The following is a 26,308-nucleotide window of genomic DNA, read 5'->3' on the forward strand; positions in this document are numbered from 1 at the left end:
GGGGGGGGGGGGGGCAGCAAGAAAAACTGACACCATGTGTCAAAACACAGAATAAACTGGTAAAAAGTTCAGCCTAAATGGGTTAATTAAAACTCAGAGAGAATCCAGATGGACTGCCACATGGGTACTGCTCACAGAGATGACCCAAATTCCTGGTGAATCACCAACACAAAAGCAGCTGCATTTCATCGGTTGTCAGCTCTTTATTCATTACAAAGTCAGAAAATTTACTTTGGTGCTGCGATCCTCAGATCTGAAAATAATAAACTAGAATTAACGGCAAAATAAACACAATCAGTTTAAGAGCTGAGACTGAATGCTAACGTTTAATTTAATTTAATTCAATTCAGTTCAATTCAATTCAATTCAATTTAATTTAATTCAATTCAATTTCATCTAATTTCATTTAATTTCATTTCATTTTTATTTAAAATAAATTTTAATAAAATTGAATCAAATTTAATTTAATTAAATCTAATCCTAATTAATTGAAATAAGATTTATTTATTATTTATTTTTTCTGGTTGATTTTTAATTATCATAATCTATTAAATATCCCCAAAGATGCCTATGTGTAATTACAGCTTCTATAACTGCTGGACAAACCCACGAGCACTGATCTGCTGCTTTGACATCCTTTACTTTTCCAGTTTCAGGCTTTTTGCCAGACTTTGGATCCTGGCTGCAGGGATTTTCTTCCATTCAGCCACAACAACATTAGTGAGTTTCCTGCACTGCTGGGAGACAAGTTCACATTTTGTGTCACGATTTCTGCTCTGCCCTTAATGAGCTGCATTCTTCCCCTGCTTGATTGCAGATTATCTTCACCTGTGCTGCTCTCTATTTAACACATGCCCTAGCTCTGCTCGGTGTGAGATTGTCTGTCTTTTTCCCCACAGCCTTCAAGCGTAGTTCATGTGTCTGTTTCTGAGAGAAAAGACACATGTCCCCAACCACCGTCTTCGCTTCATCCTTGTTGGTATGAGATTGACCACCTGTTGCTGAACCCTGCCTGAGTCTGACCTTGCCTCTTGCTCGCCCCTTGGATTTCTTCCTCTCCCTTGTGTCTTTTGTGTGGACCCTGAGCTGTTTTGGACCTTTGAGCTTTTGGATTGTGGAGATAGTTTTCCCTGCTCAGGAGGATCACTCTAGGGCTTCCTATTCACCCAGCTCCTGGTAAACATTTGTTTTTGGCCTCCTCATTATCATCCCTCCCCTGTTTTTGGCTCATCTTTTGTTGTGTTCCAGACCTCCTGATGACCAGACTAGCAAGACCACATTCAACACCCTTTTCTTCAATAAATCTGTTTTACCTCCGCTGTTGGCTGACTTTTGGGTTTTGGCTTCGTAATCCTTAAAACTTGCTGGGCTGAGGTCCGTGCTCTGTGTAAAGGTATTATGTTTAAACCAGGGAAATTAAATTTAAACTGGGAAAAATGCTGGATACTCCAGTTTTCCTATAATTGTCCAAGTCTTAAGCTAACTTTTGAGTTGCAAAAGAACCTTTTCATTGAACAGAACTCAGAACAGGGATCCTCAATCCTGGTCCTCGAGGACCGGTGTCCTGCAGGAGCTTGAAGTTGTGACTAAATCCGACCTGCTGGCCCCCCTCCCTCTCTGCTGTGCTTCAGTATCTCAGAGGTATTCGTACTGAGTTCATGCACTGACTTTTTTTTTCACCAACTCTCTAGTGAAGCAGAATTACAGTTTAAGCTAATATCAATTCTATTTCCATTTGAGTGTTTTAAACCGATTTAGCACTAATAGGCTACGCTATGTCACCAAAGGAAGGGAATACAAACACCTGCTGAAAACAAGGCTGACTGTTCAAGGCTGCCTTCCAGGAAATACGCTTGTCTAATGAAAGCAACCAGAATACGTTCAGACGGGGTGTCCTAAAAGGTGCAAAAGAACAAATATTTCTTTTGTGTTAAGTGGAAGAAGTTGCTCTGCATTTCCCTCAGCTCTACTTAAACCCATCCATCCATCCATCCATCCATCTTCTGCCGCTTATCCGGGGTCGGGTCGCGGGGGCAGCAGCCTAAGCAGGGAAGCCCAGACTTCCCTCTCCCCAGCCACATTTGCCAACTCTGCGGGGGGATCCCGAGGCGTTCCCAGGCCAGCCGAGAGATGTAATCCCTCCAGCGTGTCCTGGGTCTTCCCCGGGGTCTCCTCCCAGAGGGACGTGCCTGGAACACCTCACCAGGGAGGCGTCCAGGAGGCATCCTGACCAGATGCCCGAGCCACCTCAACTGGTTCCTCTCGATGCGGAGGAGCAGCGGCTCTACTCTGATCTCCTCCTGGATGACCGAGCTCCTCACCCTATCTCTAAGGGAGAGCCCGGCCACCCTGCGGAGGAAACTCATTTCAGCCGCCTGTATACGAGATCTCGTTCTTTCGGTCACGACCCACAGCTCATGACAATAGGTGAGGGTAGGAACGTAGATCGACTGGTAAATCGAGAGCTTCACCTTCTGGCTCAGCTCCTTCTTCACCACGACAGACCGGCGCAGAGTCCGCATTACTGCAGATGCCGCACCGATCCGTCTGTCGATCTCGCGCTCCATCCTTCCCTCACTCGTGAACAAGACCCCGAGATATTTAAACTCCTCCACTTGAGGCAGGACCTGACCCCTGACCCGGAGAGGGCAATCCACCCTATTCCGGCTGAGGACCATGGTCTCAGATTTTGAGGTGCTGATTCTCATCCCAGCCGCTTCACACTCGGCCGCGAATCGCTCAAGCGAGAGCTGGAGATCACGACCAGATGAAGCCAACAGGACCACGTCATCCGCAAAAAGCAGGGACCCAATCCTGAGGCCACCAAGTCGGATCCCCTCAACACCTCGGCTGCGCCTAGAAATTCTGTCCATATAAGTTATGAACAGAATCGGTGATAAAGGGCAGCCTTGGCGGAGTCCAACCCTCACCGGAAACAAATCCGACTTACTACCGGCAATGCGGACCAAGCTCTGACACCTGTCGTACAGGGACCGGACAGCTCGTACAAGGGGGTCCGGTACCCCATACTCCCGGAGTACCCCCCACAGGAGCCCCCGGGGGACACGGTTGAATGCCTTCTCCAGGTCCACAAAGCACATGTAGACTGGTTGGGCAAACTCCCATGCCCCCCCCCCAGGACCCCAGAGAGGGTATAGAGCTGGTCCACTGTTCCGCGACCAGGACGAAAACCACACTGCTCCTCCTCAATCCGGGATTCGACTATCCGGCGGACCCTCCTCTCCAGGACCCCTGAATAGACCTTACCAGGGAGGCTGAGGAGTGTGATTCCCCTGTAATTGGAACACACCCTCCGGTCCCCCTTCTTAAAAAGGGGGACCACCACCCCAGTCTGCCAATCCAGCGGTACTGCCCCCGATGTCCATGCGATGCTGCAGAGGCGTGTCAGCCAGGACAGCCCCACAGCATCCAGAGCCTTAAGGAACTCCGGGCGGATCTCATCCACCCCCGGGGCCTTGCCGCCAAGGAGCTTTTTGACCACCTCAGCGACTTCAGCCTCAGAGATAGGAGAGTCCACCCCTGAGTCCACCAGCTCTGCTCCCTCATGGGAAGATGTGTTGGTAGGATTGAGGAGGTCTTCGAAGTATTCCCTCCACCGACCCACAACGTCCCGAGTTGAGGTCAGCAGCTCCCCATCTCCACTGTACACAGTGTTGACGGAGCACTGCTTCCCCCTCCTGAGCCGCCGGATGGTGGACCAGAATCTCCTCGAAGCCGTCCGGAAGTCTTTCTCCATGGCCTCGCCGAACTCCTCCCATGCCCGAATTTTTGCCTCGGCAACAGTCGAAGCCGCATGCCGCTTAGCCCGCCGGTACCCATCAGCTGCCTCCAGAGTCCCACAGGCCAAGAAGGCCCGATAGGACTCCTTCTTCAGCTTGACAGCATCCCTCACTGCTGGTGTCCACCAACGAGTCCTGGGATTACCGCCACGACAGGCACCAACGACCTTACAGCCACAGCTCCGGCCGGCCGCCTCAGCAATAGAGGCACGGAACACAGCCCATTCGGACTCAATGTCCCCCGCCTCACTCGGGACATGTTCGAAGCTCTGCTGAAGGTGGGAGTTGAAGCTCGCTCTGACAGGGGACTCAGCCAGACGTTCCCAGCAGACCCTCACAACACGTTTGGGCCTGCCAGATCTGACCGTCCTCCTCCCCCACCACCTGAGCCAACTCACCACCAGGTGGTGATCAGTTGACAGCTCCGCCCCCCTCTTCACCCGAGTGTCCAAGGCATGTGGCCGCAGGTCCGACGATACGACTACAAAGTCGATCATTGAACTGCGGCCCAGGGAATCCTGATGCCAGGTGTACATATGGACACTCTTCTGCTGGAACATGGTGTTCGTTATAGACAATCCATGACGAGCACAGAAGTCCAATAACAAAACACCATTTGGGTTCAGAGGGGGGGGGACCATGCCTCCCAATCACTCCCCTCCAGGTCTCACTGTCATTGCCCACGTGAGCATTGAAGTCCCCCAGCAGAACAATGGAGTCCCCAGAAGGAGCACCCTCCAGCACTCCCTCCAAGGACCCCAGAAAGGGTGGGTACTCTGAACTGCTGTTCGGTGCATAAGCACAGACAACAGTCAGGACCCGTCCCCCCACCTGGAGGCGGAGGGAAACTACCCTTTCATCCACCGGGGTAAACCCCAACGTGCAGGCACCAAGCTGGGGGCTGATGAGAATGCCCACACCTGCTCGGCGCCTCTCACCATGAGCAACTCCAGAGTGGAAGAAGGTCCAGCCCCTCTCGAGGGTACTGGTTCCAGAGCCCAAGCCATGCGTCGAGGTGAGTCCAACTATATCTAGTCGGAACCGCTCAACCTCGCGCACAAGCTCAGGCTCCTTCCCGACCAGAGAGGTGACGTTCCACGTCCCTAGAGCCAGCTTCTGCAGCCGGGGATTGGACTGCCAGGGTCCCCGCCCCTTGCTGCCGCCCAGCTCACACTGCACCCGACCCCTACGGCTCCTCCCGCAGATGGTGAGCCCACGGGAGGCGGGGCCCATGTAACCCTTTCGGGCTGAGCCCGACCGGGCCCCATGGGCGAAGGCCCGGCCACCAGACGCTCGCTCTCGTACCCCGCCTCCAGGCCTGGCTCCAGAGGGGGGTCCCGGTAACCCGCGTCCGGGCAAGGGAACATTTATGCCCAGGTTAGTCGTCATCATAGGGGTCTATGAGTCTACTTAAACCCCGTAACTTTTTTTTTTCTTTTTTCCATCATCTCTCAAGCTTTCTAGTCTGCATGCATCACCTGTTCAATGCTAAACAGCAGAGAGGCACAGCTGGAAATTATCTTCGGCCTACTTTGTTTCTCTTACTTCCTTCCTCTCTAATTCCTCTAAAGGTATAGACAGAGATTATTAGTGAAGTAAGGTTTAAACACAGAGAAGCCGTACATTACAGCTTTTAACGCACAACGTGGAGTTTAAAAAAACCATGATGCACAGCAGAGGGCATTATTACAGAAATGTAGAGCTGTCATCCTAACAAAAAGTTGGGCCTATCACGTTATAACAGGATAGTTTTGCGTTTTTACAATAAATGGTCACATTGTAATGTAATAGTTTTGCATTTTTACAATAAATCATTACGTTATAATGTACTTATTTTTTCATTAGGAAGCCAGCTGAACGCTTACGTACAGTATAACAGTTAAATGCACAGATCCGAGTTGTTTGCTCATACCTTGGTACCAGGCAGTAAACATTTTAGAACAAATGTTTATTTCTTTTAACAAAACTTGCTAATATGCTAAAGTATTTGAACTATTTTATGTTGGCCTCGATGTACTTTTTACTACTCAACAATCGTTATCAGCCTGCAGCGCGTTTTCTCGTTCACCTGTGAAAAGCCAGCTGATCTGAACCAGCGTGTTGCTAGGCGACGCCCATGACGGAGTGATATAACAGTGATTTAACTTTCTGAATTATATGTGCGTATTTATGAAAATAATGCACACCATTTTGCAGTAGAAATCTCTCTGACCATGGTATGATTTATGATATACAACATCACGACGACGTGATGAGAGAACTTACCTGGTTAAAGAGAAGGAGGGGTTGATGTACCAGCTGCTTCCCAGCTGTCCACACTCATGTACTCTGGGCAGCGCGTCATCCGAGCCGCTGCTCAGCCTCTCGCTGGAGGGAGCTCTGGTGGCGTCCGAGTCCCCCGTCACAGTAAAGATAGAATCAGAGAGACTGGGCCTCTCGTCGTGGGCCAGCGGGGCGAAGCTGAGCTGGACGATCTGCCTGGCGCTGTGGCATACTGGCCCGTGGATGGCAGGGGTTAACGTGGGCAAGTCAAAGGTCAGCACAGTTTGGGTGCTGGAGGTCAGCAGCTCCTCGCTGTCCAGGCTGTTGTACGATGTGCCTTTGGCTCGGTGGGACTCCATGATGCTTTCAAAGTGGCGGCTGAAGGTGTCTTCAGCAGCCAAGCGGGGACCAGAGACCAGGATGGGGGATTTCAGGGCGGGGTTGTGGTTGTCAAAAAAGGTTTCCATTGGTCTGTTTAGAAAAAGGTAAAAAAGTGACTCGGGGAACAGACATCAAGCCAAAAGACGAGCTTTATTTTTGACAGACGGTGGGACGATACGGTTTTCTTCCAATTTGATTTTTAACCATTTGTTTGGGTGCCGATTTGATTTACATTGTGATTCCTCATATTGCAGATTCTTACTCTGCTTTTTAAACACCAGAGCAGTAAAAAAAGCTGCATGATGACCAGGTTTACTGACAATATGACGACCCAGATTTCCCAAATAGAATATAAACTAATCTAAAATGTCTCCACACTTTCACCATATTTCCCGTCAGGCGCCCTATCAACAGCTAATTATATATTATTAATTATATTTCTTATTATAAATACATTGCATTATTTTATAAATATTTCTATGTAATAGATAAAATATATAAAAAGTCAAATAATATTAAAGACAAATGAGTTTCTTAGCATGTTTGTAGATGTAAAATGCTGTATATGAAAAAATGTGCTGTTTTGAATAATTCATGCATCAGAGGCTTAGTTATGGTCTGAACACTTTTACATTCAGGCAGTTTTCTTATTTTAATAAAGTTACTTGAAAAAGTTTACTGACGATGATGATTATAGCAATGATTATTATATTTCTGCTTTTTTGTCTTACATACACGAGGTCACCTTATGGATAAAAACTACCGTATAAATACATTCGCCTTACTGTGCTGTTTGTTACAGAATTATAAATAAATGCTACAAATATGTCTGTTTATGACCAACTTGGAAACTGGGTTATGAGTGAGATCCAGTTTCAGATGAAAATATAGGTCGTTGGGTGTGTGTGTGTGTGTGTGTGTGTGTGTGTGTGTGTGTGTGTGTGTGTTGGGGGGGGGTGTTTGTGTGTTTTCAGGCTGATAACAGTGCGGTGCGTTCACCTCATCGGAAGGTGTCCAAACACCTCCGGTTCCTCCTCAGCTGCATACTGCTGCTTCCTGCTGTCTCCTTGCATCCTCACACTTGCCCAGCTCACCATTTCTTCCTCTTCTTCTTCTTCCTCATCCTCTTCCTCCTCTTCTTCCTTCTCCTTTCCCTCTTTGCTTTCCTCCTCCTCCTCCTCCTCCTCCCCGGTTCTCTTGTAGCCTAACTCCCCCAGAGGACTGCTGCCCGTCCCAGAAGTCCCCTGTACGCTGCGGTTACTCCCAAACGCAGAGTCGGCATCATCCTGCTCTCCAAGCAGCACTTCATCGATGTCTGTCTCACGGTAACAACGCAGCGGGACGGCGTCCAAGTCCGTTTCTGAGTACTTCAGTGTCCGGCGAATGATGCCAGTTTTGGGGGACGTCCCGATGACAGCTGGGGGAGGAGTCACAAGCTCGACCTCCACGTGCTGCACCTCGTGATTGGCAGACAGCAGAGGCAGCGAGGATGGGGGAGTCGGGGTGGGAGACTCACTGGAGTTCCCACTGGGAGGAGCTGTGGCGGCTTCCTGGGAATCTGGAGAGAAATAATTCAAAATCTCATTAGTGAATCAAAAAAAATTCCCAAATGATCCCAGTATGAAGGGATTTGTTAGCAGGAACACCTGCTGGTGGCATTTTTTTTTTAACCTTAATTTTAAATGTTGTGTTAAAGTCTGGGGGAACACATTTATTCAACAATAAATTCTGTCTTTCTTCCATTTTTTAGAAAAAAAAAAAGCCATAATAACAAACTATTTTTACAGAAAATAATTAAATCTGAGGACCTGTTAAAATTTAAGATTCTTCAAATTATGTGCAAAGTTAAAAATTATCAACAACCCAACAGAATCCAACAGTTTTTCTAGTTGGGTAAATTCAGTCTGAGAGGAACATACGTGTTCAAAAAACCAGCTGTGAGAACAATGCTGAACTCCAATGTATTTATACAAGAGGTCTTCAAGATACAAATATATGTCAATTAATAGGGAAATTGATAAAAATGATAAAAGACTGTATAATTACAAGATACGAAGCTAATAGTGATATTTTTTAAGCATATTGTATATTAGGATTTATTGTGTGAATTACCACTGCGTATTGTCGAAGTTAGATTATTAAGGAATATAGACTGTAATACTATCCTGTGAAAATGTCATTATTTGAAGTGTGACCCTTCTTCCAAAACTATTTTTGAACTTCAGAAGCTTGTTTTGTTTGTTGTTAAAGATATTTACTTTGTTTTTAAAACTTTTAGTTTGAAATAAATTCAAATTTGTATATTTATATATATATATATATATATATATATATATGTATATGACGATATATATAAAAAAGGTCTAACATTTCATATGAGGCTCTGTCGTTTACGCCACGATAAGGTGCTTTACTGCAATATTTTACGTCAAGATACACTTTACAGCACGCTGGAATACATAAACATGGAGGAAGACGGTAGCAGGCGTGTTTCAGAGCACTGATGACATTACACACACAACTTTATATGGTTATGTATATCATTATGGGGATATAAAATTAGCGATGTCGAGATATGAGATTTTGTCATCTCGCCCAGACTTTATAGCAGTATGCTTTCTAAAATATAAATAAAGGTAAATATAATAATTTCCAAGTTTCATAAAACAAAGTATTTTTTCACAACAGAACACGTAATCAATGTTTAAAATATTCTTTAAACCCAACTTTCAGGGCAGTAACAGATCTGACAAAAAACAAAAAAGAAGAAAAGTAACTAAAGGCTGGAAAAGTAAGCAGTGCTAAAAACATTCAGGTAAAGGGACATTTTATAACTAATTAGACTGACTGACAACAGGTTAGGAAGAATGGGAATAAAAAGAGCACCCTAAGGAGGCAAAGTCTTTCAAATGTGCAGAGATTCAGAAATATGCAAAAACAAAAAATTTGAAGCAATTTTTAATAATGTTCTTTAACGTAATATTGTAGACACGCAATAATCAATTATCTACAGATCTTAAAAAATCTTGAGACATCTCTGTTTGCAAGTAAACGATCAAATATCAGAGCTGGATTCTCATAAGAAAGCATGACATTAAAAACAGCCACCATTCTGTGGTGGGATTTACTGCATCGGCTCAGGAAAACTTCCAGAAATGTCTGTCTGTAAACACAGTTTGCAATGCAATCCGCAAATGCAGCTCAAAGCTCGAGAACAAGCCATGTGTGAACATGATCCAGGAACACTGCCGTCTTCGCTGGGATGAAGTTCATTTAATATGATCTGAGTCACAGCAGAAGAAAAGGACCAATTATCAGTGCTTCGTTAAAAAGCCTGCATCTCTGATGGTACGGTATTGCATTAGTAGCGATGAAACTGATAACATTTATATTTAAATGTTAAAAGGAAGGAAATGCTTCAGAGCAACAAATGCTCTCAACCAGATGATGTGTTTTTGGAGATGGCTGTTATAACCCGACTCGCTAGGGGAATAAAGGACGCAGCCATAGACTGTATATAAAAGATGGGCGGAGCCTCCATGACGTCACCCGTAGGTTTCTGAAGAGCTGAATTGAAGCTCGGTGGGCAGTTCCTACCATCACCATCTTTGCAGGGGCATGCGTGTCGTCTCACCCGAAAAATACAAATATGGACAAAGAGGTGGAGCTGAGAGGGGGGCTGTGAGCGTCATGGTGGATGATTGACATCTAGCGAACTCCGAGCTTCCTGTAGCTAAGAGCTAACCGAGCTAACCCGGAGATAACAGGAGCTAACCAGCTAACGGAGGTAAGCGGGCTAAAGCTAAGTGACGTTCTTAACCGGCTAAAAACCGTGGTTGTTCTACGTTCTTCTTATTTGAAGCGGGAGATTGGGTACCTGTCAATCAAAAGGACACGCCCCTAAATATGCTGAAATTCGAGATTAAATTACATTTAAAAGGGCGAGTTAGAAAAAAATCCACTCCCCCCACAGTTATCATGAAGGTAAACCTGACCTGGTAAACCTAAAATGGATTTTTGTACCAGGCTGTAGACATGTTTATTTCTGCTGTAAACATGTTTATTTCAGCTGTAAACATGTTTATTTCTGCTGTAAACATGTTTATTTCAGCTGTAAACATGTTTATTTCTGCTGTAAACATGTTTATTTCTGCTGTAAACATGTTTATTCCTGCTGTGAAGTTGGTCTTTTTAACATGGGAGTCTATGGGTATTTGCTTTGTTTTGCAGCCTCTAGTGGATGAAGGGGGAACTGCAGTTTTATGCACTTCGCATAGGCTTCACTATTAACTGCCGGAGGTTGCCACTTGGAAGCAACATAAAATAAAAGTTTTTGGGGAATTTATTGTCCCACAAACAAACAAGCCAAAAGGAAAAAGCTCTAAACAAAGTAAACAAGTACAAACAATAAACTGCAGCAGCATCACTGACAACACAAAAACCAAAAGTAAAACAAAATCTAGGCTCAAACTCTACACACAAAAATCCTCAAAACCTCAGTTGGTGGCAAAAAGATTTACATACTGAAATTAGTGAAGAGGTGTGGAGCAACATTATTTCAAGTTTGGGTTGGGCAACTAGAGATGCTAGAAGCAGATTTATTCACTACAAAACTATTCATCGCTATTATTTTACTCCATCAAAGCTTTTTAAAATGGGACTAGTACAGAGTGATACATGTTGGAAATGTGGAACTGATGTTGGGACATACCTTCATTGTTTCTGGGAATGTCCTCTGGTCTTTCCATTTTGGATGGAGGTTATCAGCAATTTGAAAAAATGGACTGGCTTGCCTATCCCAGCAGTGCCACAGTTGTGCTTGCTGGGAGACAAGACAATTATGCCATCTACATTTACAAAGGAAATGTTTGGATTTGTGGTGGCTGCATTTGTAGTGGCGCTCAGATTGATTCTACGGATTTGGAAGAGTCCTCATAGACCAAAAATTGAGGATTGGATCAAACTGATGACTGAGACTGCTGCATATGAGATCTTTATTTCTAAGGTACATAACATCCAGGACAAAGCTAACAAAACATGGACTTTTTTCATGTCATTCCTTAAAAATCAAGACTTTTCTGTGATTACAATACCATGATTGTGCCATTACTTTTATTTTATTTCATTTTATTTTTTATTATTTATTGTTGTTATCATTGTTTGGTTTGTTGATTGAGAAATTGAAAACACTTAATAAAAACCTAAATAACAAAAAAAAAAAACCACAGTTGGTCACAAAAGATGCTGTCAAAAGCTCAACACCGATACCAGACATTCTCTAAATGGGCAAGCCGTCTCCACAACAGTCGTCGGGTTGCAGCTCTTCTTATAGTGGGGTGGTGATGTGTGCTGCAGCCATTGGTCCAGACAGCAGCGAATCAGCAGAGCAGATGAAGGAGGTGTGGTGGGAGGGAGCCAATCCCAGCCAGGTGATGCCACAGGAGGATTTGTATGGGTGATGGAGGAATGATAAGATGAAACTGAGGACATCTGTAATGAACTTGCATATTTCAGTAGGAAATGCTAAACTACTTGTTTGTAGTACAAAAATCCAGGTTATGACTTGTCTGCCTGTCTGCCTGTAGTCCAGAACTTTCACCAACTAAACACATTTTGTTCAACATCCATCCATCCATTACTTTGACCGCTTTTCTCAGTTAAGGGTCGCAGGAGCCCATCCCAGCATTGTTTGGGCGAGAGGCAGGGTACACCCTGGACAGGTAGCCAGTCCATCACAGGGTTGCACATAAAAAGCTAATTCAAATATGGAAGATCCAGGATTGTCGAGCAGCTAGGATCATAAAACAGAAGATATAGGACACAGTTCCCAGATGTTCACAGACTGTTGTTAAAAGACAAGAAGGACATGTAACACAGTGGGTATCATGGACTTCTACCAACTCTGTAAGATGTGTTTAAGGCACCAAATTCAGGATGGGATTATTGTTTTCATGAAATACTAATTAGTCTCTCTTTGAACTTGTTTTTTTCTCTCTATTGTGACTAAAACTTCTTTGGAATCAAGAGTTGTAAATAAGAAAATACTGGCAAATGTTTCCACCTTGGGTTTAAAGAAAAGCTTTTTGTAAAGAAATGTGTTCAAGGAAAGGAAATCCAGATATCACCCTGGCAGTCTGGAACACTTTTAAATGAGATGCAACCTGACTGCACCGGCTGACTTATTACATCTGAACAGCAGTAAACCGACAGCGACAAGCAGAGCTTCTGCTTCAGCTTAGCTGTCTCCAGGTGAAATATTCCTCTTTAAAGAATGAAGGATGATTAATCTTAAAAAAACATTAAGGCAAAAGCAGAGAAAATAGTTGTGAGTGAGGTAGACAAGCTCTTACTTTTCTCCCCTCTGCTGCCAGCAGCTCCCTCTGCAGGGGTCCCAAATAAAAACTCCCACTTAGCGCGTGCAATCCTCTGACAATGTAGCGATGGCACAGGAACTGCACTTCCACTGTCCGTCTGCAGAATCAAAGAGACAAAAGACTAAAGATTGTTCCGTCCTCCACAAGAAGCAGGAACTGAGTTTCGTCTCGAGGCTGCAAGAAACAAGAAAAAACTTCTTGTTTGTCAGGTCCATCCATCCTCCAGGAGAAGCAGGTCTGCAGCGGGGAGGGGTCACTGCGGGGGGCGATGTCTGCTTTATGTGCCATGAACCCGGTTGTTTCCTCCACCAGGTTATGTTTTTACCACCGTCTTTGTGCTCGAGATAACTTAAAAAGTTACGGACGGATTTTTATAAAAATTTCAAGAGTTGTTGGAAATGTGAAAATGAAGAACTGAATAAATTCTGGAGGTGATCCAGATCACCGTTTGGATCCAGGAATGTTTTAAAAGGATTCTTTAACATCGTGCTTGGCGGAGGTTTCCGCTCTCCGAGTTTCTAGTTTCATATTTAACGAGCAACTTCGTCTGTGGCTCGTGCACGTGGCGGGGCAGGTCGTGCACGCGGCAGGGCGGGTCGTGCACGTGGCAGGGCGGGTCGTACACACGGCTGAGTCCGAATGTTTTAATGCCACATGTAAAAATGTTGGTACTTTCTCACCACCTCGATCAGCTGTTTTATCAAAACAATCCGTTTTACCTGCAGCAGTAAAAACGCGAAGCAGCAACTCTGCTTCCTGCTTTATCCGTGTTAACCACGCCCACCTCACATGTCCGACCAACCACACGATACTTCTTGGAGCCCCGCAAGGAAAAAAGTTCTGCAGCCCGATGTGTCGAGAACTGTCTTCAAACGCATCCGCAAGAACAAAATGACGTCATTTTCTTCTCGGAGCCTCGAGAACAAGAAGAACGTTCTCGCTTCTCGTAGAGGATGGAACAAGCTTTACTCTGCAGCAAAGCATCACGGGACAAGTTATAACAAAGAAAACTGACATAAATCTGTTACGTCTGACATGAAAACAAAGGCAAGGCCAAAATATAATGAGCATAATTTAGCGGAAGAATTAAAAATTAATGTTTCTTGTTAGTTTAACCCTTTCATGCATAGTGGCCATTCAGTGAACACCTATTTAGAAGCTTTTTTTTCTGCATATTCATGATTGAGGATTGTATTTTTATAAATAAACCACTTCAGTGGATGTTCGTGAGTCCAATATGTTTCCACTCATTGAAGAATAAATAAATATATTATATAACTGAACATAATGTAATTACGCAAGTTAGCCTTTGCAATAAATAGGAAAAGAAAATGATATAGCTGTACTGAATAGATTTACACAATATAATTATGATTATATATTCTTTGAGAAATATTCTACAAAATACATTAAATGATAAATTCTAAATATCACTAGTGAACAGTAAACTACTGTATTTAAAAAATGTTGCATTGTTATGCATGCATAAAAGGGTTAATGCATGGATCACCATCACCAGACCTCTTGGGACCATTTGTCCCCATGTTTTTTATGTTTCCCAGCTGATTCAAATAAAAGGATTTCCCAAAAACTTGTTGTCATATTTGTTTGTCAATCCTGGTCCTCAGGACCCCCCTCTGCTTGTGTAACACATTTCCGTACCTGAAAACACGTCACTGTAATAAATGGCTCATTGGCTGGCTTGCAAGAAACTTGACAAGCAGTTGCACGAATCCGAATCAGGTGTGCTCAGAAACATCTAAAACCTGCAGGACAAGGGGTCCTGAGGACCAGGATTGAGAAATGCTGATGACCCACTGGTTTGAGTTAGATGTGCTGCAGCAGGGAAACATCTAAAACCTGCAGGATGGTGACCCAAGAGGAAGGTGGTGTTGATGGAAAAACAGAACATAACAGAGCGCCCGGTGCTCACCTGTATCCCTGAGGTGGCAGCTCCTGTCTCGTTGCTCTGGTGACTGGACTGACTGGACTCTGGAGACATACAATCTCTGTCCCCCAAGCTCCCCGTCACCCCGCTGGAGCTCCGTGACGATGATCCTCCCATGACTCCATTCTGCTCCACCTCTGGAGGTTCTCCTCCCCTCCCCAGGTGAGGTTGTTGGCCTGCCTCATATCCCTCCGCCTCACCGCTCTGCCCTTCCTCATCACAACCTTCGTCCTCCTCTGCAGAGTCTAGGGCCACAGGTCCGAGCAGAAGAATCTCCCGCCGTCTCTGCTCAGCCCGTTTCTGCTGGGCTGTTGGACTGAGCGGCGGCCGCCGCTGTTGCCCAGACTGTTGACTGGGAGTTTGATTGGTACTGGACTCGGATACAGGCCTGGGGCCGCTCTCGGTTCGATTCCCCCACTGCTGCCTGGAAGTCCAGCTGACTGGTGCTTCCTCAACACGCTGATTGATAAAGAGCCTGCGAGCAATTTCTGTGCAGTCTGTTGTCTCATAACAGTTTGGATCTCCTCTCCTGTCCAGACTCGTTGACCAGGAGTCTCCGGTGTATTGTGGTGGCTGACAGCGATGCAGGGTGGGGGTGTCTGGTGCTCGGAGTTCAGCTTGGAAAAGCCTTGGGTCTCTAATGGGAGAGCTGATCTCAGTGGGAGGATGAGAAGGGCGAAGGATGCGCGACGGTAAGGCGGGGGAACTCTGAGCGGCCGATTCTCGGTGTGTGCCATGATTTGTAAGCGAGTTGACCGGCTGGTGAGAGTCTGTGTTGTCAGTTGCTGCCGTGTGTTGGTCATTTAAAGGGATGTTCATTTTAAGCGTTTGCTTAGACTGTTGTGCGTTTGGAGCTGACCCTCCAGAGTTTGGGCTGCTTACTGCTTCACCTGACGTGTTGTGCAAAGAGGACCTCCTTGCCTCTGTGAAAATGGAGGATACTTTGAAAGCTTCCTCAGCAAGCCTACGGGCGACTTCAGGGCTGTGAGCTGGAGAGGAAGATTTGCTGTCACTTAACTGGTTCAAACCCTCGACTCCATTATTGCCAAATTTAAGGATTGCTCCCTGCTGTGAAGTGCTTCCACAAATGTGCCTTTTGGTGGCTGGACTCCCTGTCATATCTCTGCTTTCTGCTGTCCGATGAAGAGGGCTCTGGGGCTCAGCACAGGACCGTGGCCTTGAAAGTAGCTGGTCCAATCCCGGGCTCCGAGGAAGCCCGTAAGTGGCCAGGTTTATATCAGCGATGTGGTCTTTGGGGTTTACGCCGATGTTCTGACGCTGAACTGGTGATCCAGCCCAGGACTGACAGCGTGGCTGTTGGTTGTAGCGTGAGGATGAGGTGTGCTCAAGCGCATGGGCTAGTTTAATCCTCAACAAGGGGGAGCCAAACTCCTCCACAGCCCTCTGCGTAGCTGCCCTGCCGATTGGATCCAAGTGTGGCTGGCGAAGGCTGGGTGAGAACGTCTGCTGGTGACTCCCTTGAGATCTGAAAGTCAGCTTTGGGCTGGAGCTGCACGATGAACTGGGACTTCCAAACCACACTGGATCGTTGCAGCGTTTCTGAAAGTGGGAGGGGATGGATCGTTCCTCTCTGGTTCGTCTCTCGCAAATAGAGTTGTGAGGACCGTCCACAGTCTTCACATTGGACTTCTCAACGTAGCTAAAGGTGACCACGGACCGCTTCCCATCAGGAGGAGTGTGATGCACGCCAACCATTCCATGAGACGGTGAAGAGCGGACGGGAGAACTCCAGCGTTTGCTGACTTTAGGTGAGCTGCTGGCTTGTTTGAGCTGAAAGCTCACGGTGTTTTTGGAAGGAGACTGACTGAGGGTGCTGTCCTGGACCGGCTGATGAGCTGTGGAGGCTTTGCCGTCAGTCGTCTGGCTCGCTAACTGAGTCAGGAGCTCCGCAGGACTGTCCTGGACCAGAATCCCCTGGGCGATTCCTTCCTCACTCTTTCCATTCTGATCTGGGGCAGACCTCACTTCCACATACAGATGAAGGACTTTTCCAGACTGGGACATGACCTCCGCTCAGCACGTAATGAGGACAGAAAAACAGAAATGGAGCACAGAAGGAGTTGGACAGGGTAAAAGAGAGGTGATTCTTTGTCCTTTTTCTTCTTGTCAACTTGAATTAACTGGTGGTGGTGGCTCTCAGTTTATTTTTAGACATTCTTCCTTCTGCCTTCCAGAGTGTCTGTGTGCAGACCACAGACTGGCCAGAGGACAAATATGCCCAGGGGACACCTCTAACACCTCCCTATTCCTCATACCTGTGAATGAAAAAGACAAGACATTGTTATCTCAGCTTACAAAGATAATTCATTACATATTTGCGATATTTTAATTAATGTGTTGCTGTTTAAAACAAGTGAAACACTGTCACTTTATTCTGAGAGAACTTCCTGCTATACACCTTTGAAAATCTTCATTCATACCAGTCTCATCCTGACTGAACCGTTAAAAACTTCTCTGGTATGCCCATCATCCATATTATCCATGCCTTAGTGCAGCTCTTTAAACTCAGCTTTTCAGCTTTTAAACTTTTTTCTTTAAACATGCAGCACAAAATGCATGTTTCTGAGCACAAGCCACCTCCAAAGCCACATATGCCTCTTTTCCATTCGTATCAGCTCTTCTCAACTTAACTCGCCTCGATTCGTCTCAGCTTGGTCCAGTTTCTTTTCCATTACAATTTAGTACCAGGTCTGAAATGAGCGGGGTTTGAGCGAAATTACTGCGATTTCAGTGTTCTGCACGACAAGCTCTATAACAACACAGGACCCAGCCACAATGTGCTACTTGGTCTGCGGCTCGCCGGTCGCTGACCATAGATTGTATCCATTTGTTGGAACCACTTCCAGTCTCGTCTGTTTGATCCACTCCGACCATTGTGGTCCTTGACCTGCCAATAGTCACTTTGGAGCTTTTCCAGCTTCTCCTGAAAACTCCTCTGGTACCCGTAGCCATTGAAATGAAAAGGGCTTGATAGATTTTTTTCAATTCGTGTCGCTCCATCTGGTTCCCTCTGTATCCTTTCCTCAGCGATCAAGCAAAGAAATGTCTCCAGATCAGAGTTGGACCATGGAACAGACTTTTGTTGCGACATTGCTTGTCACATAATATAAATTAACTTGCAAGATAGAGTCACTCTTCCAGTGATGTCACTCCCTGACCTCTGATTGGCCGCGCCCCTGACCAATAGCCGCATGATGTCTGGCAACGTCACACACAACCCGACTCAGCTTAGAACCTGGGCTGAGAAGTTACAAAAACAGTACCGGTAAACGGGTACAAAAGCCGAGTGGAAAACCCTCCAAACCAAGCCGAGGCGAGTTAAGTTGAGACAAGCTGATACTAATGAAAAAGTGCCTTAAGTCCTTTGGAGAAACAAAAATCAATAATTCCTTTTCTGTACAGTTTGTAGCATCAATGTACTGAATAGATCTAGTCTTTGCGTTCATGTGAATCACTGCCTCGTCTCTCTTCCCGGATCCTCCATCCCTATAAAAGATTGCAGCCAGTGAGCAATGGCAGTGTGTATTTTTTAAGCAAAATGGCGCCGACTGGAACAAAACATTCAACGGAACACAACGAGGATCCGATGTTACCTCTAAAGAAACAGCGGTAAATGGCGAAAAAGATGTCAGATGAAGAAAGAGATAGAAACCCGACTAACTTTGGACATGTGGAGAGCGCTGCGGGAGCTAAAGTGGCTACAACTGACAGGTAAGTTACATGTCACATGTCTTTATGTCATATTCTGCCTTGTGTTTTTGGTCTTTGCAGATATTCGTTTGCAGACAAGGTGAGTAGGAGGTCGGAAGCAGAGGTAGAGGGATGTGTGGCTCATGACAGACTTTGTTTCAGTCTACAAGTAGTCCACAGCGGTGAGCCATCAATGTAGCTTTTTGCCTCTTTAACTATAGTCTGTGTACTCATTAAAAAGAACTTTTGGCTGTTCTCATCACACATGGACACTGTCCACTACAACTTAATTTCCAACATTTCTTTACAAAAAACACTGGACATTAAAACACTTATCATTAAAATTTCATCAAGGCCAAAACAAAATTATCCTCAAAACAAAACACAGAAAGACTAAAATCTCTCTTTAAGGAACTTTGTAAATTTAATGTCAAACACTTTCTAGAACATGAATAAAGTTTTGATTTGTGTAATGATTAAATGTTAGGGGAGGCTAGAATAATCGGAAGAAACAATGCCTCAGACTGCAGCAGCTTAAAGGTCCAATGTATGCGAAACAGTGACATCTAGTGGCAACAAAGTGAATTATCTCTATCTACACTATAAATGACAAAATTGACGATAAAACGCAAAAGGTAACCCTTAAAGCTGGGGTATACTTTGTCACTTTTGGTTTATTTCTTGGTTGGCATATTTGGAAATCACTGATTTAAAAGTCACATTTTAAAGGAGTTTTTTTTTTTTTTAGCTAAGACCATATCTATCCAGTTGCACAACAGATCCTTCTAAATAGGAGAAAAGTCATGTAACTGGGATCGTTTTTATCGTATAAATGGAATAATTTCATTAAATGGTCAGTTTCAATCAAAATCTTATAATGCAATCTTATAATTTTCCTTCCTTAATTAGGTATTTTCCGTCTTCATTTCTACTAATAAAAGGGGTAAAAGATGAGTGCTGTACAAACAGGGATAAAGAAGAAACCAGAGATTCAGTAGTTCTGGATGCTGCTGTGTTGAAACTTAAAATCAAGGATAAAGGAACAGAAAACTATGAATCAATCAATCTAATCAAAGAAAAAGAAACGAGAAAAAGAGATCTGAGACAAATAAAGGTAAATAAAAATCAATATTGAAGAATGCAGCACAAACAGTATATGCGGTTCTCATCATCATGTTTACTTTTACCTTCAGATGTTGACTAATCTTGGCAAACAGTGGAAATAAACCCTCCACCATTGCTCAGGTGCCGTTTTTGCATGTTACAACAGAAAAGATGGGAATTGGACTATTTTCCTAACAATGTAAAGGAAATTTGAAAGGACTTGCTCATTTCTTGGCTGTTCGAACGACAGTAGAAAACATTACGGTATAAAGATTACAGCTGTGTGACATTGACGGAGGTAGAGGAACATCGGGGAGGAACATCAGACATAGAAAGAGCAGCAGGAAATGCTGGCAAAGGAAACACTGGATTTTATTTCCAACAACTAAAAACATCAAGGTATATTTTGGTGTACGGTTGTCAATCTGAGGCTAAATTCTATGTTTATTCTACATAATTTCTATGTAAACTAAATTGTGAAGCAGTGCTTAATGTTTGTCAGGTATGTAGCTAGCTATCTTACTAAGCTAGTGTTAGCTTCAAGGATTTGTTGGAAGTAACCTTTAGCTAACTGGAAAGCTACGTATCCTTGTTGCCGTCCCAGTTAACATGACACAACAGGTAACGTTTACTGTGCTAGTTCATGCTAACTATGAGACAAAGGGGCAGCAGTGTTGTGTTGTTCATTAATTTGGGAGAAATTATAATGTTATTTGCTCTTGTTGGGCCAACTTTGTGACCTAATAATACAAATAATTAATTCAGTAACACAAACAGACAAATGTACGCGATGTCCTACAGCCTACAGACTAGAGATAAGAAAACTGTCACATATCTGAGAAAAGAGAAAATTAAAAACCTTTGCAAAGTGCGAAACTGTTTCTTTACCAACTTTAATAATTTATTATAATGAGATTTGCATTTTATATCCCAGTGCAGACTGTTGGTTAATAAAATCAGTTTCTGTCACCTGAATCACAGTTTAAGTGAATGCACTGATATGAAACACACAATAACTGAGATGTCAAAATAAGACACCCTTATCAATAAATGTATCCCACTAACATCTTCAGTCTAGAGATCTCTACTGCTGTCCGTGTCAGGAAATATGAGATAAGATGCCATCTGTTGCCATATAATGGGTTGAGAACATTTGAGATGGCTGCTATCTCTAACTTCACCACTGTTATTTTACGGTTGACATGTCCAAAAACTGGTTGGTGGACTTATTTTGGCCTTTAATCTAAATCAGGGTAGGGCAACGCCAATCCTCGAGGGCCGAAGTCATGCCAGGGTTAGGGGTTTCCCTGCTGCAACAAACCTGACACACATCAGACTGAAAAATCAGGCTGGTGCAGAGCTTGACATTAAACTGTGCACAAGTCTGCTAATTTCCAATTGATCTGAGACAGGTGTTTTGCAGCAGGGAAACTCTTAAAACTGGGCTGCAGCCCTTGAGGACCGGAGTTGCCCACCCCTTTTCTAAATTTGCATCGTCTGGAGTTTTTGGATACTGACAAATGGTAAATAATCACATAAATCTGAATATTGTCTTATTTATGTTTGCTGCATTTTTACTCCAATTTGTGGCTCGGAATCAACCTCCTCATTCCTCTGCTGCTCTCTGACGTCACACTGATCAGACCTGGTTTTTAAAACATTACAAACTACACAAAGTGACGCTCGGTTTTTATTCAACTACAAAAATCCAAATGAGCCATGAAGATCTGATTACCCTGATAAATGACACAGAGGATTTCCTGTGTGCTAAATATATCCAGAAATCACTTGGATGTTTCCCTCAACCTCACAACGTCACTAATCCAAGTCACTAGTTTGGTCCATCATCACCAAACTCTAATCAAAAATACATTTTTGTTTGTACTTTTAAATCCTGAGTTTTTTTCTTCTTTGAGTTGAATCTCTTGGCCGTCACTAAACTAATCCGAGCTGAAACCCTTCCAGTTCTCACAGCCCTGTTAATGCTGAACGACTTTCCACACCAATAATGCAACAGACAACAGAACTCTTTTGTTTAAAGAAGTCAGCGATTCGAGGCCGGCGGAGTCCAGCTATCTGCCAGCAGCGACAGATTGGAGCTGCCGTATGGTAGCAGTGGGAGAGTGTTTGAGCGTTGAAAACTGGAGCCGTAAGAACAAAGACAACTTGTGAGTAAGTTGGCAAGCCAGACGAGCCAACTTTCCCTCCTTTAACCTCATCTGATGCTCCTGTCCTCACTGCAGAGATCCAATCTCCTCAACGTTTTCAGCCTTGAGGGCTGGCTGGTCGTTTATTTCTGCATATAACAGTTGCTGGGTGCAGTATCGACCCTGATATTCCCTGTCTGTCTCTAGTTAAGCAGAGTTAAGCTTCATTAAAAATGCAATAATAAACTCTTCTTTGTCTCTTCTCATTTTGCTTCCTCTCTTCATTTGTCACCCTTTAACTCAGTCATTTTCACACCTATGAGCTACTATTCCCACAGTTACACTCTTCACAAAAAGAGATCCTTGTCTGGTTGTTTGTGGCCCTGCAGGGTCCCATTGTCTCACAGGGTGTTAGGAAGACATTTAGTCTCTTTGCCTTTAAAGTGGCAGTGCAGGTCAACGGATGACTTAGGGCACATTCATATCAGCCTTTTGATGTGAATCCTGGTCCGTTTGCTCAGAAAGTCCACCTTGTTTGAAGAAACGTGAATGCGCCAAACAAACTCTAATTTGGACCAAAGAAATGGACTCGGTTATGACCAAGTTCAGAAAGTGGACTACAAAAAAATTACTTCCTGCATTTGGTGTAGCATTGCATTGTGGGTAAATACATAGCGATCATCTTCTGCCTTGTCTGTTGTTTATACTGCACAATAAAAAATCCAAAACAGCGGTAGCTTTGTGCTCCATGTTTTACTCACAACAGAGTTTTCTTCTTCACGTGGGTCTTGTTCTCTCTTTTGCTAAACAATAGTGCAGCACCATTTTTGGTAAGCTAAGTACAAAATATATTTCACACTGTCCAAAAACTGTAAGGAACACAGTTGCTGTTTTGTTTAGCCTGTCAGTCACTAGAAAGCATGTCAGTGTCACCACTGATCCTTCTGTGTTGTCTTCAGAGTAGCTGCAGGTTGGACACAGAAGCCAGAATCTCAAAATATGACCATTTTTAAATGACACAAAGAATAATAACCGGGACTTGCATGCCAACTATTCTATTCTACAGTCATTTAACACTTTTATCCAAAGTGACTTAGAAGTAATCAATTAACCTAACATACATGTCTTTCGAGTAGGAGAACAGTAGGAGTTTGTTGTGTTCTTATGCATCAAATACATGCAAATAATTCTCAGCTGCAATGTCCGTAAAGTGGCATCTAAACAGTTCTGGCCTATTATTTTAAACCTATAAAGCTCAGCATTCCCTATTAAACACCATGTGACACGTGACAAGTAAGGGTTAAACAACTGATGTCACACATAAATGGTGATAAATAGTAAATAATTCCCATCTCACTTTGTTAAAGATGGAGTATGTAAGAGTTTCAATATTTTCAAAATAAATTAACTAAAAAAATAACTACAATCATAATTAGATAGTTTTTTTTAAACATGTAGGTTCCAGTCTGTCCATATTTGATGTGTTATTAAATTACAAGTTTAATTAATGACAAAGACCCTTCTTAGATGTTTGCCTACCAGTAAAAAAAAGTGCTTTTTGTCATTTGTCATTAATTAAACTTGTAATTTAATAACACATCAAATATGGACAGACTGGAACCTACATGTTTAAAAAAAACTATCTAATTATGATTGTAGTTATTTTATTAGTTAATTTATTTTGAAAATATTGAAAATCGTACATACTCCACCTTTAAAGCGGCAAATAAAGAACTCATATAAAAAAATGTTTGACTTTTTCTCCCAGCAATCCAAAATATTCAAAATTTTCCAGGAAATTCTAACAGACCACAGCAAATTATGCAGTTTTAAAGAGAAGAAACAAAATGTTTTTGTTTCATATCAGATTTATTTTGAAGGAGACTTGAGCGTCTTAAGCCACCATGTATTTAAGTAAATCCCAGTGAAAAGCCATCAGAGCTTAAACAGCTACAAAGATAGGATGGAAAAAATAACGAATAAAGTAAAACTTTAACCTTTTCTGTTGTTTCTGTGATGAAATGTAGGCAGAAACTATTACAGAAATGAAAATATTGAAGTCTGCTCAACTCAGCGTGGACACCCACTGCATTATGCATGTGACAGAGCCGGGGGATGGGACGCCATTGAGAGAACAAGTCCATCAGAATATAGCTGCTGGTATTGATTGAGAGTAGAGGAGCCTGAACTTCATTTGCACCCCTTGATCCATTAATTTATCCTCCGACTGACACGGACATTGACGTGAGCAGCTGAGATGAAGTCGGGTGAAGAGGGCTAGAGCAGCAGATGCTGATATAGACAGAGGCAGAAGGACAGCGAGATGAACAAGTCGTGTGTGTGTGAAGGAGAGTGCTGTGCTGGCTCGAAGCCATGATGATGAGAGAGTAGAGTTGCAGCAGGAGCTGTGATATCGCAACTAAAGATGTAACACAACCCTGAATCAAAACACAAAAAGTCTGTTTGAAACATCTTTTCCTTCTAAATATTTATCATTTTTATGAATTTCCAAAGGAAAATGTGCAGATATGAGGCCAAAGCTATCTGATGTTGGTATGTAATGTAATCCTGCTGACAGACTCCACCAGACAGGAGTAGCATGCACAGGCAATGTTGCACGACAACATCCGCTGATTCTGTAGAAGCTGTAATCAGACGCTTTTCAGGTCAGTGGTGGCTGTCTGATATTTTCCACTGATAAGAAACATTTTAAACCAATTTGAACAAAAGAACTGCAGTTTTTTTTCCGTAATATCTGATGTTATAAAAATAACTGTAAAAACTCATATTAGATCATGTATCTTGCAGCACCGGTTAGATAGTAGTTTAGAAAATACAATGAAACTTTCTTTGTTGTGTTTTATAGGATGTTTTCTTAACCCTTTAACCAGTGGGGCACTGCCCTGGGCCAGTCTTATGTGTTTAATATAATAATAAATATAAAATCTTGTCCAATCATTTGGACGTTTCATATTTCAGTTTTACTGCCAGTCAGTCATCTGCCTGCTGGTCTCTCAGTAGCATTGAAATATGGTATCAATGCAATGTTATAGGATTCATTAAGGTATCAATGCTTTTCTGAAATAATAATCTATATAAAAATATATCAACTGTGTCCGTTTATTATCCACAAGGGCTGTGGGAGACCTCCCTCCTGGGACTTTAAAACACACAAACAAAAAAGAGAAAAAACAATCATCATCTTAGAAACGGCCAACGGGCGGAACCTAATGGTAACAGCAAATGTTGCTGCTTAGTTTTATATTGTTTTAATGTTAAGCATCATTTAAATGTTGTTTTATTGTAGGTTTCTTCTGATTTACGTTAGTTGTTGTGTTTACTTGAATGCTGTTTTCCTGTTTTTGCTGTGTTTTTTTTTTTTTTTTTTTTTTACAATTTTTGAGTTTACTCTTCTGCTTTTCTGTCCTCCTGTCTATTTTATTGTAATTTTCTAACATTTTGTCACTTTTTCTGCTTTGCTGTTGTATTTTTTTTTTTAGTTTTATTGTGGTTATAGTCTTATTGTGGCTATAGTCGACATTGCATTTGATTCCTCAAACATCCATGAATTATTAATGGATTTTTTTCAGTGATGTACTTCCTTTGAAGACAAGTGTTTAATGGCTGCCTCTGCATTTTCACACGTGATACTGTTAAGCACATGACTTTCATTTTAACAGGTAAATGTCAAAAGACCTTATAACCTTATAACAAAGCGGACCTCAGTACTTTTACATGTAACACCATAAAATTCTGTAAACCTGTGGAAAACAAATGTCTGAATTATAAATACTTAACAGAAATAAAAGAAAATAAAAACAACCTTCAAACCCAATACAGAACAAACTGGGAAAATATGTGATACCATAACAAATGGTCTAATGGGAAAAGTGGGGACAGTATGAACCTGGAGGAAATTGATTTTCCAATCTGAGACTGATTTGCAAGTTCTGTTCTTGTTCCAAAGTGCTGCAGTGTTCCCCTTGAGTGCCCAGTTTTCTGACCAGCGTCCAACTTGGCACCAGTTCAGAGGGATAGCAACCATAACGCCAGAAGGTACAGTGGAAACAGACTATTACCACTCACCAGCTGCCACACATGGCTTGATTTACAGAGGAAAATCGTAGTCGCATGTATTAGTTTAACTTGGTCATGAAGCAACAGAGAAACGCCCCTAAATAACTAACAAGAAAGTATTAAAAATGTCACTTTCAATCATTTCACATGAATAATAATTAACTTTTGAGGAATATTAATGACACTTTAAGATACTTACTTTTATAATATAATCTGTGAATATAGAATAATTAACACTTTAATTGTGAATATCTTATATATGCTACTTGTCAAAAGTTTGGACACACTTGCCCATCCAATCAAAGGGCTCAATGTCTCCAGACTCAGCCACTGTTATTTTTCTAACCTTGTTGTCATTGTTGCATTTTTTTTTCTAATTACAACCAAATTATAAGCAGAAAAATACTTAATTCTAGTATTGTCAGGTGTCTATTTAAATTTCTCATACATTTAAATATCTGTCTTAGATTAGATTAGATTAGATTAGATTAGATTAGATTAGAT

The 26,308-nt window shown here is 42.9% G+C and overlaps 1 protein-coding gene across 1 annotated transcript in view; it reads right to left on the bottom strand.

Annotated features, from left to right (window-relative positions):
• The window catches only part of LOC306771611 (uncharacterized protein), a 137,702-nt gene that overhangs the window by 103,445 nt on the left and 7,949 nt on the right, over positions 1 to 26,308 (bottom strand). Inside the window, exons 2-5 of the mRNA XM_079260853.1 lie at positions 14,751 to 17,041; positions 12,794 to 12,914; positions 7,443 to 8,001; positions 6,066 to 6,533 (exon numbers count right to left, since the gene is read on the bottom strand). Coding sequence (XP_079116979.1) covers positions 6,066 to 6,533; positions 7,443 to 8,001; positions 12,794 to 12,914; positions 14,751 to 16,790 — 3,188 coding nt within the window. The 5' untranslated portion in view covers positions 16,791 to 17,041. The remainder of the gene's footprint in view (positions 1 to 6,065; positions 6,534 to 7,442; positions 8,002 to 12,793; positions 12,915 to 14,750; positions 17,042 to 26,308) is intronic.

This window comes from Telmatherina bonti (genome assembly GCF_933228915.1).
Source record: "Telmatherina bonti genome assembly, chromosome: 21".
NCBI lineage: Eukaryota > Metazoa > Chordata > Actinopteri > Atheriniformes > Telmatherinidae > Telmatherina > Telmatherina bonti.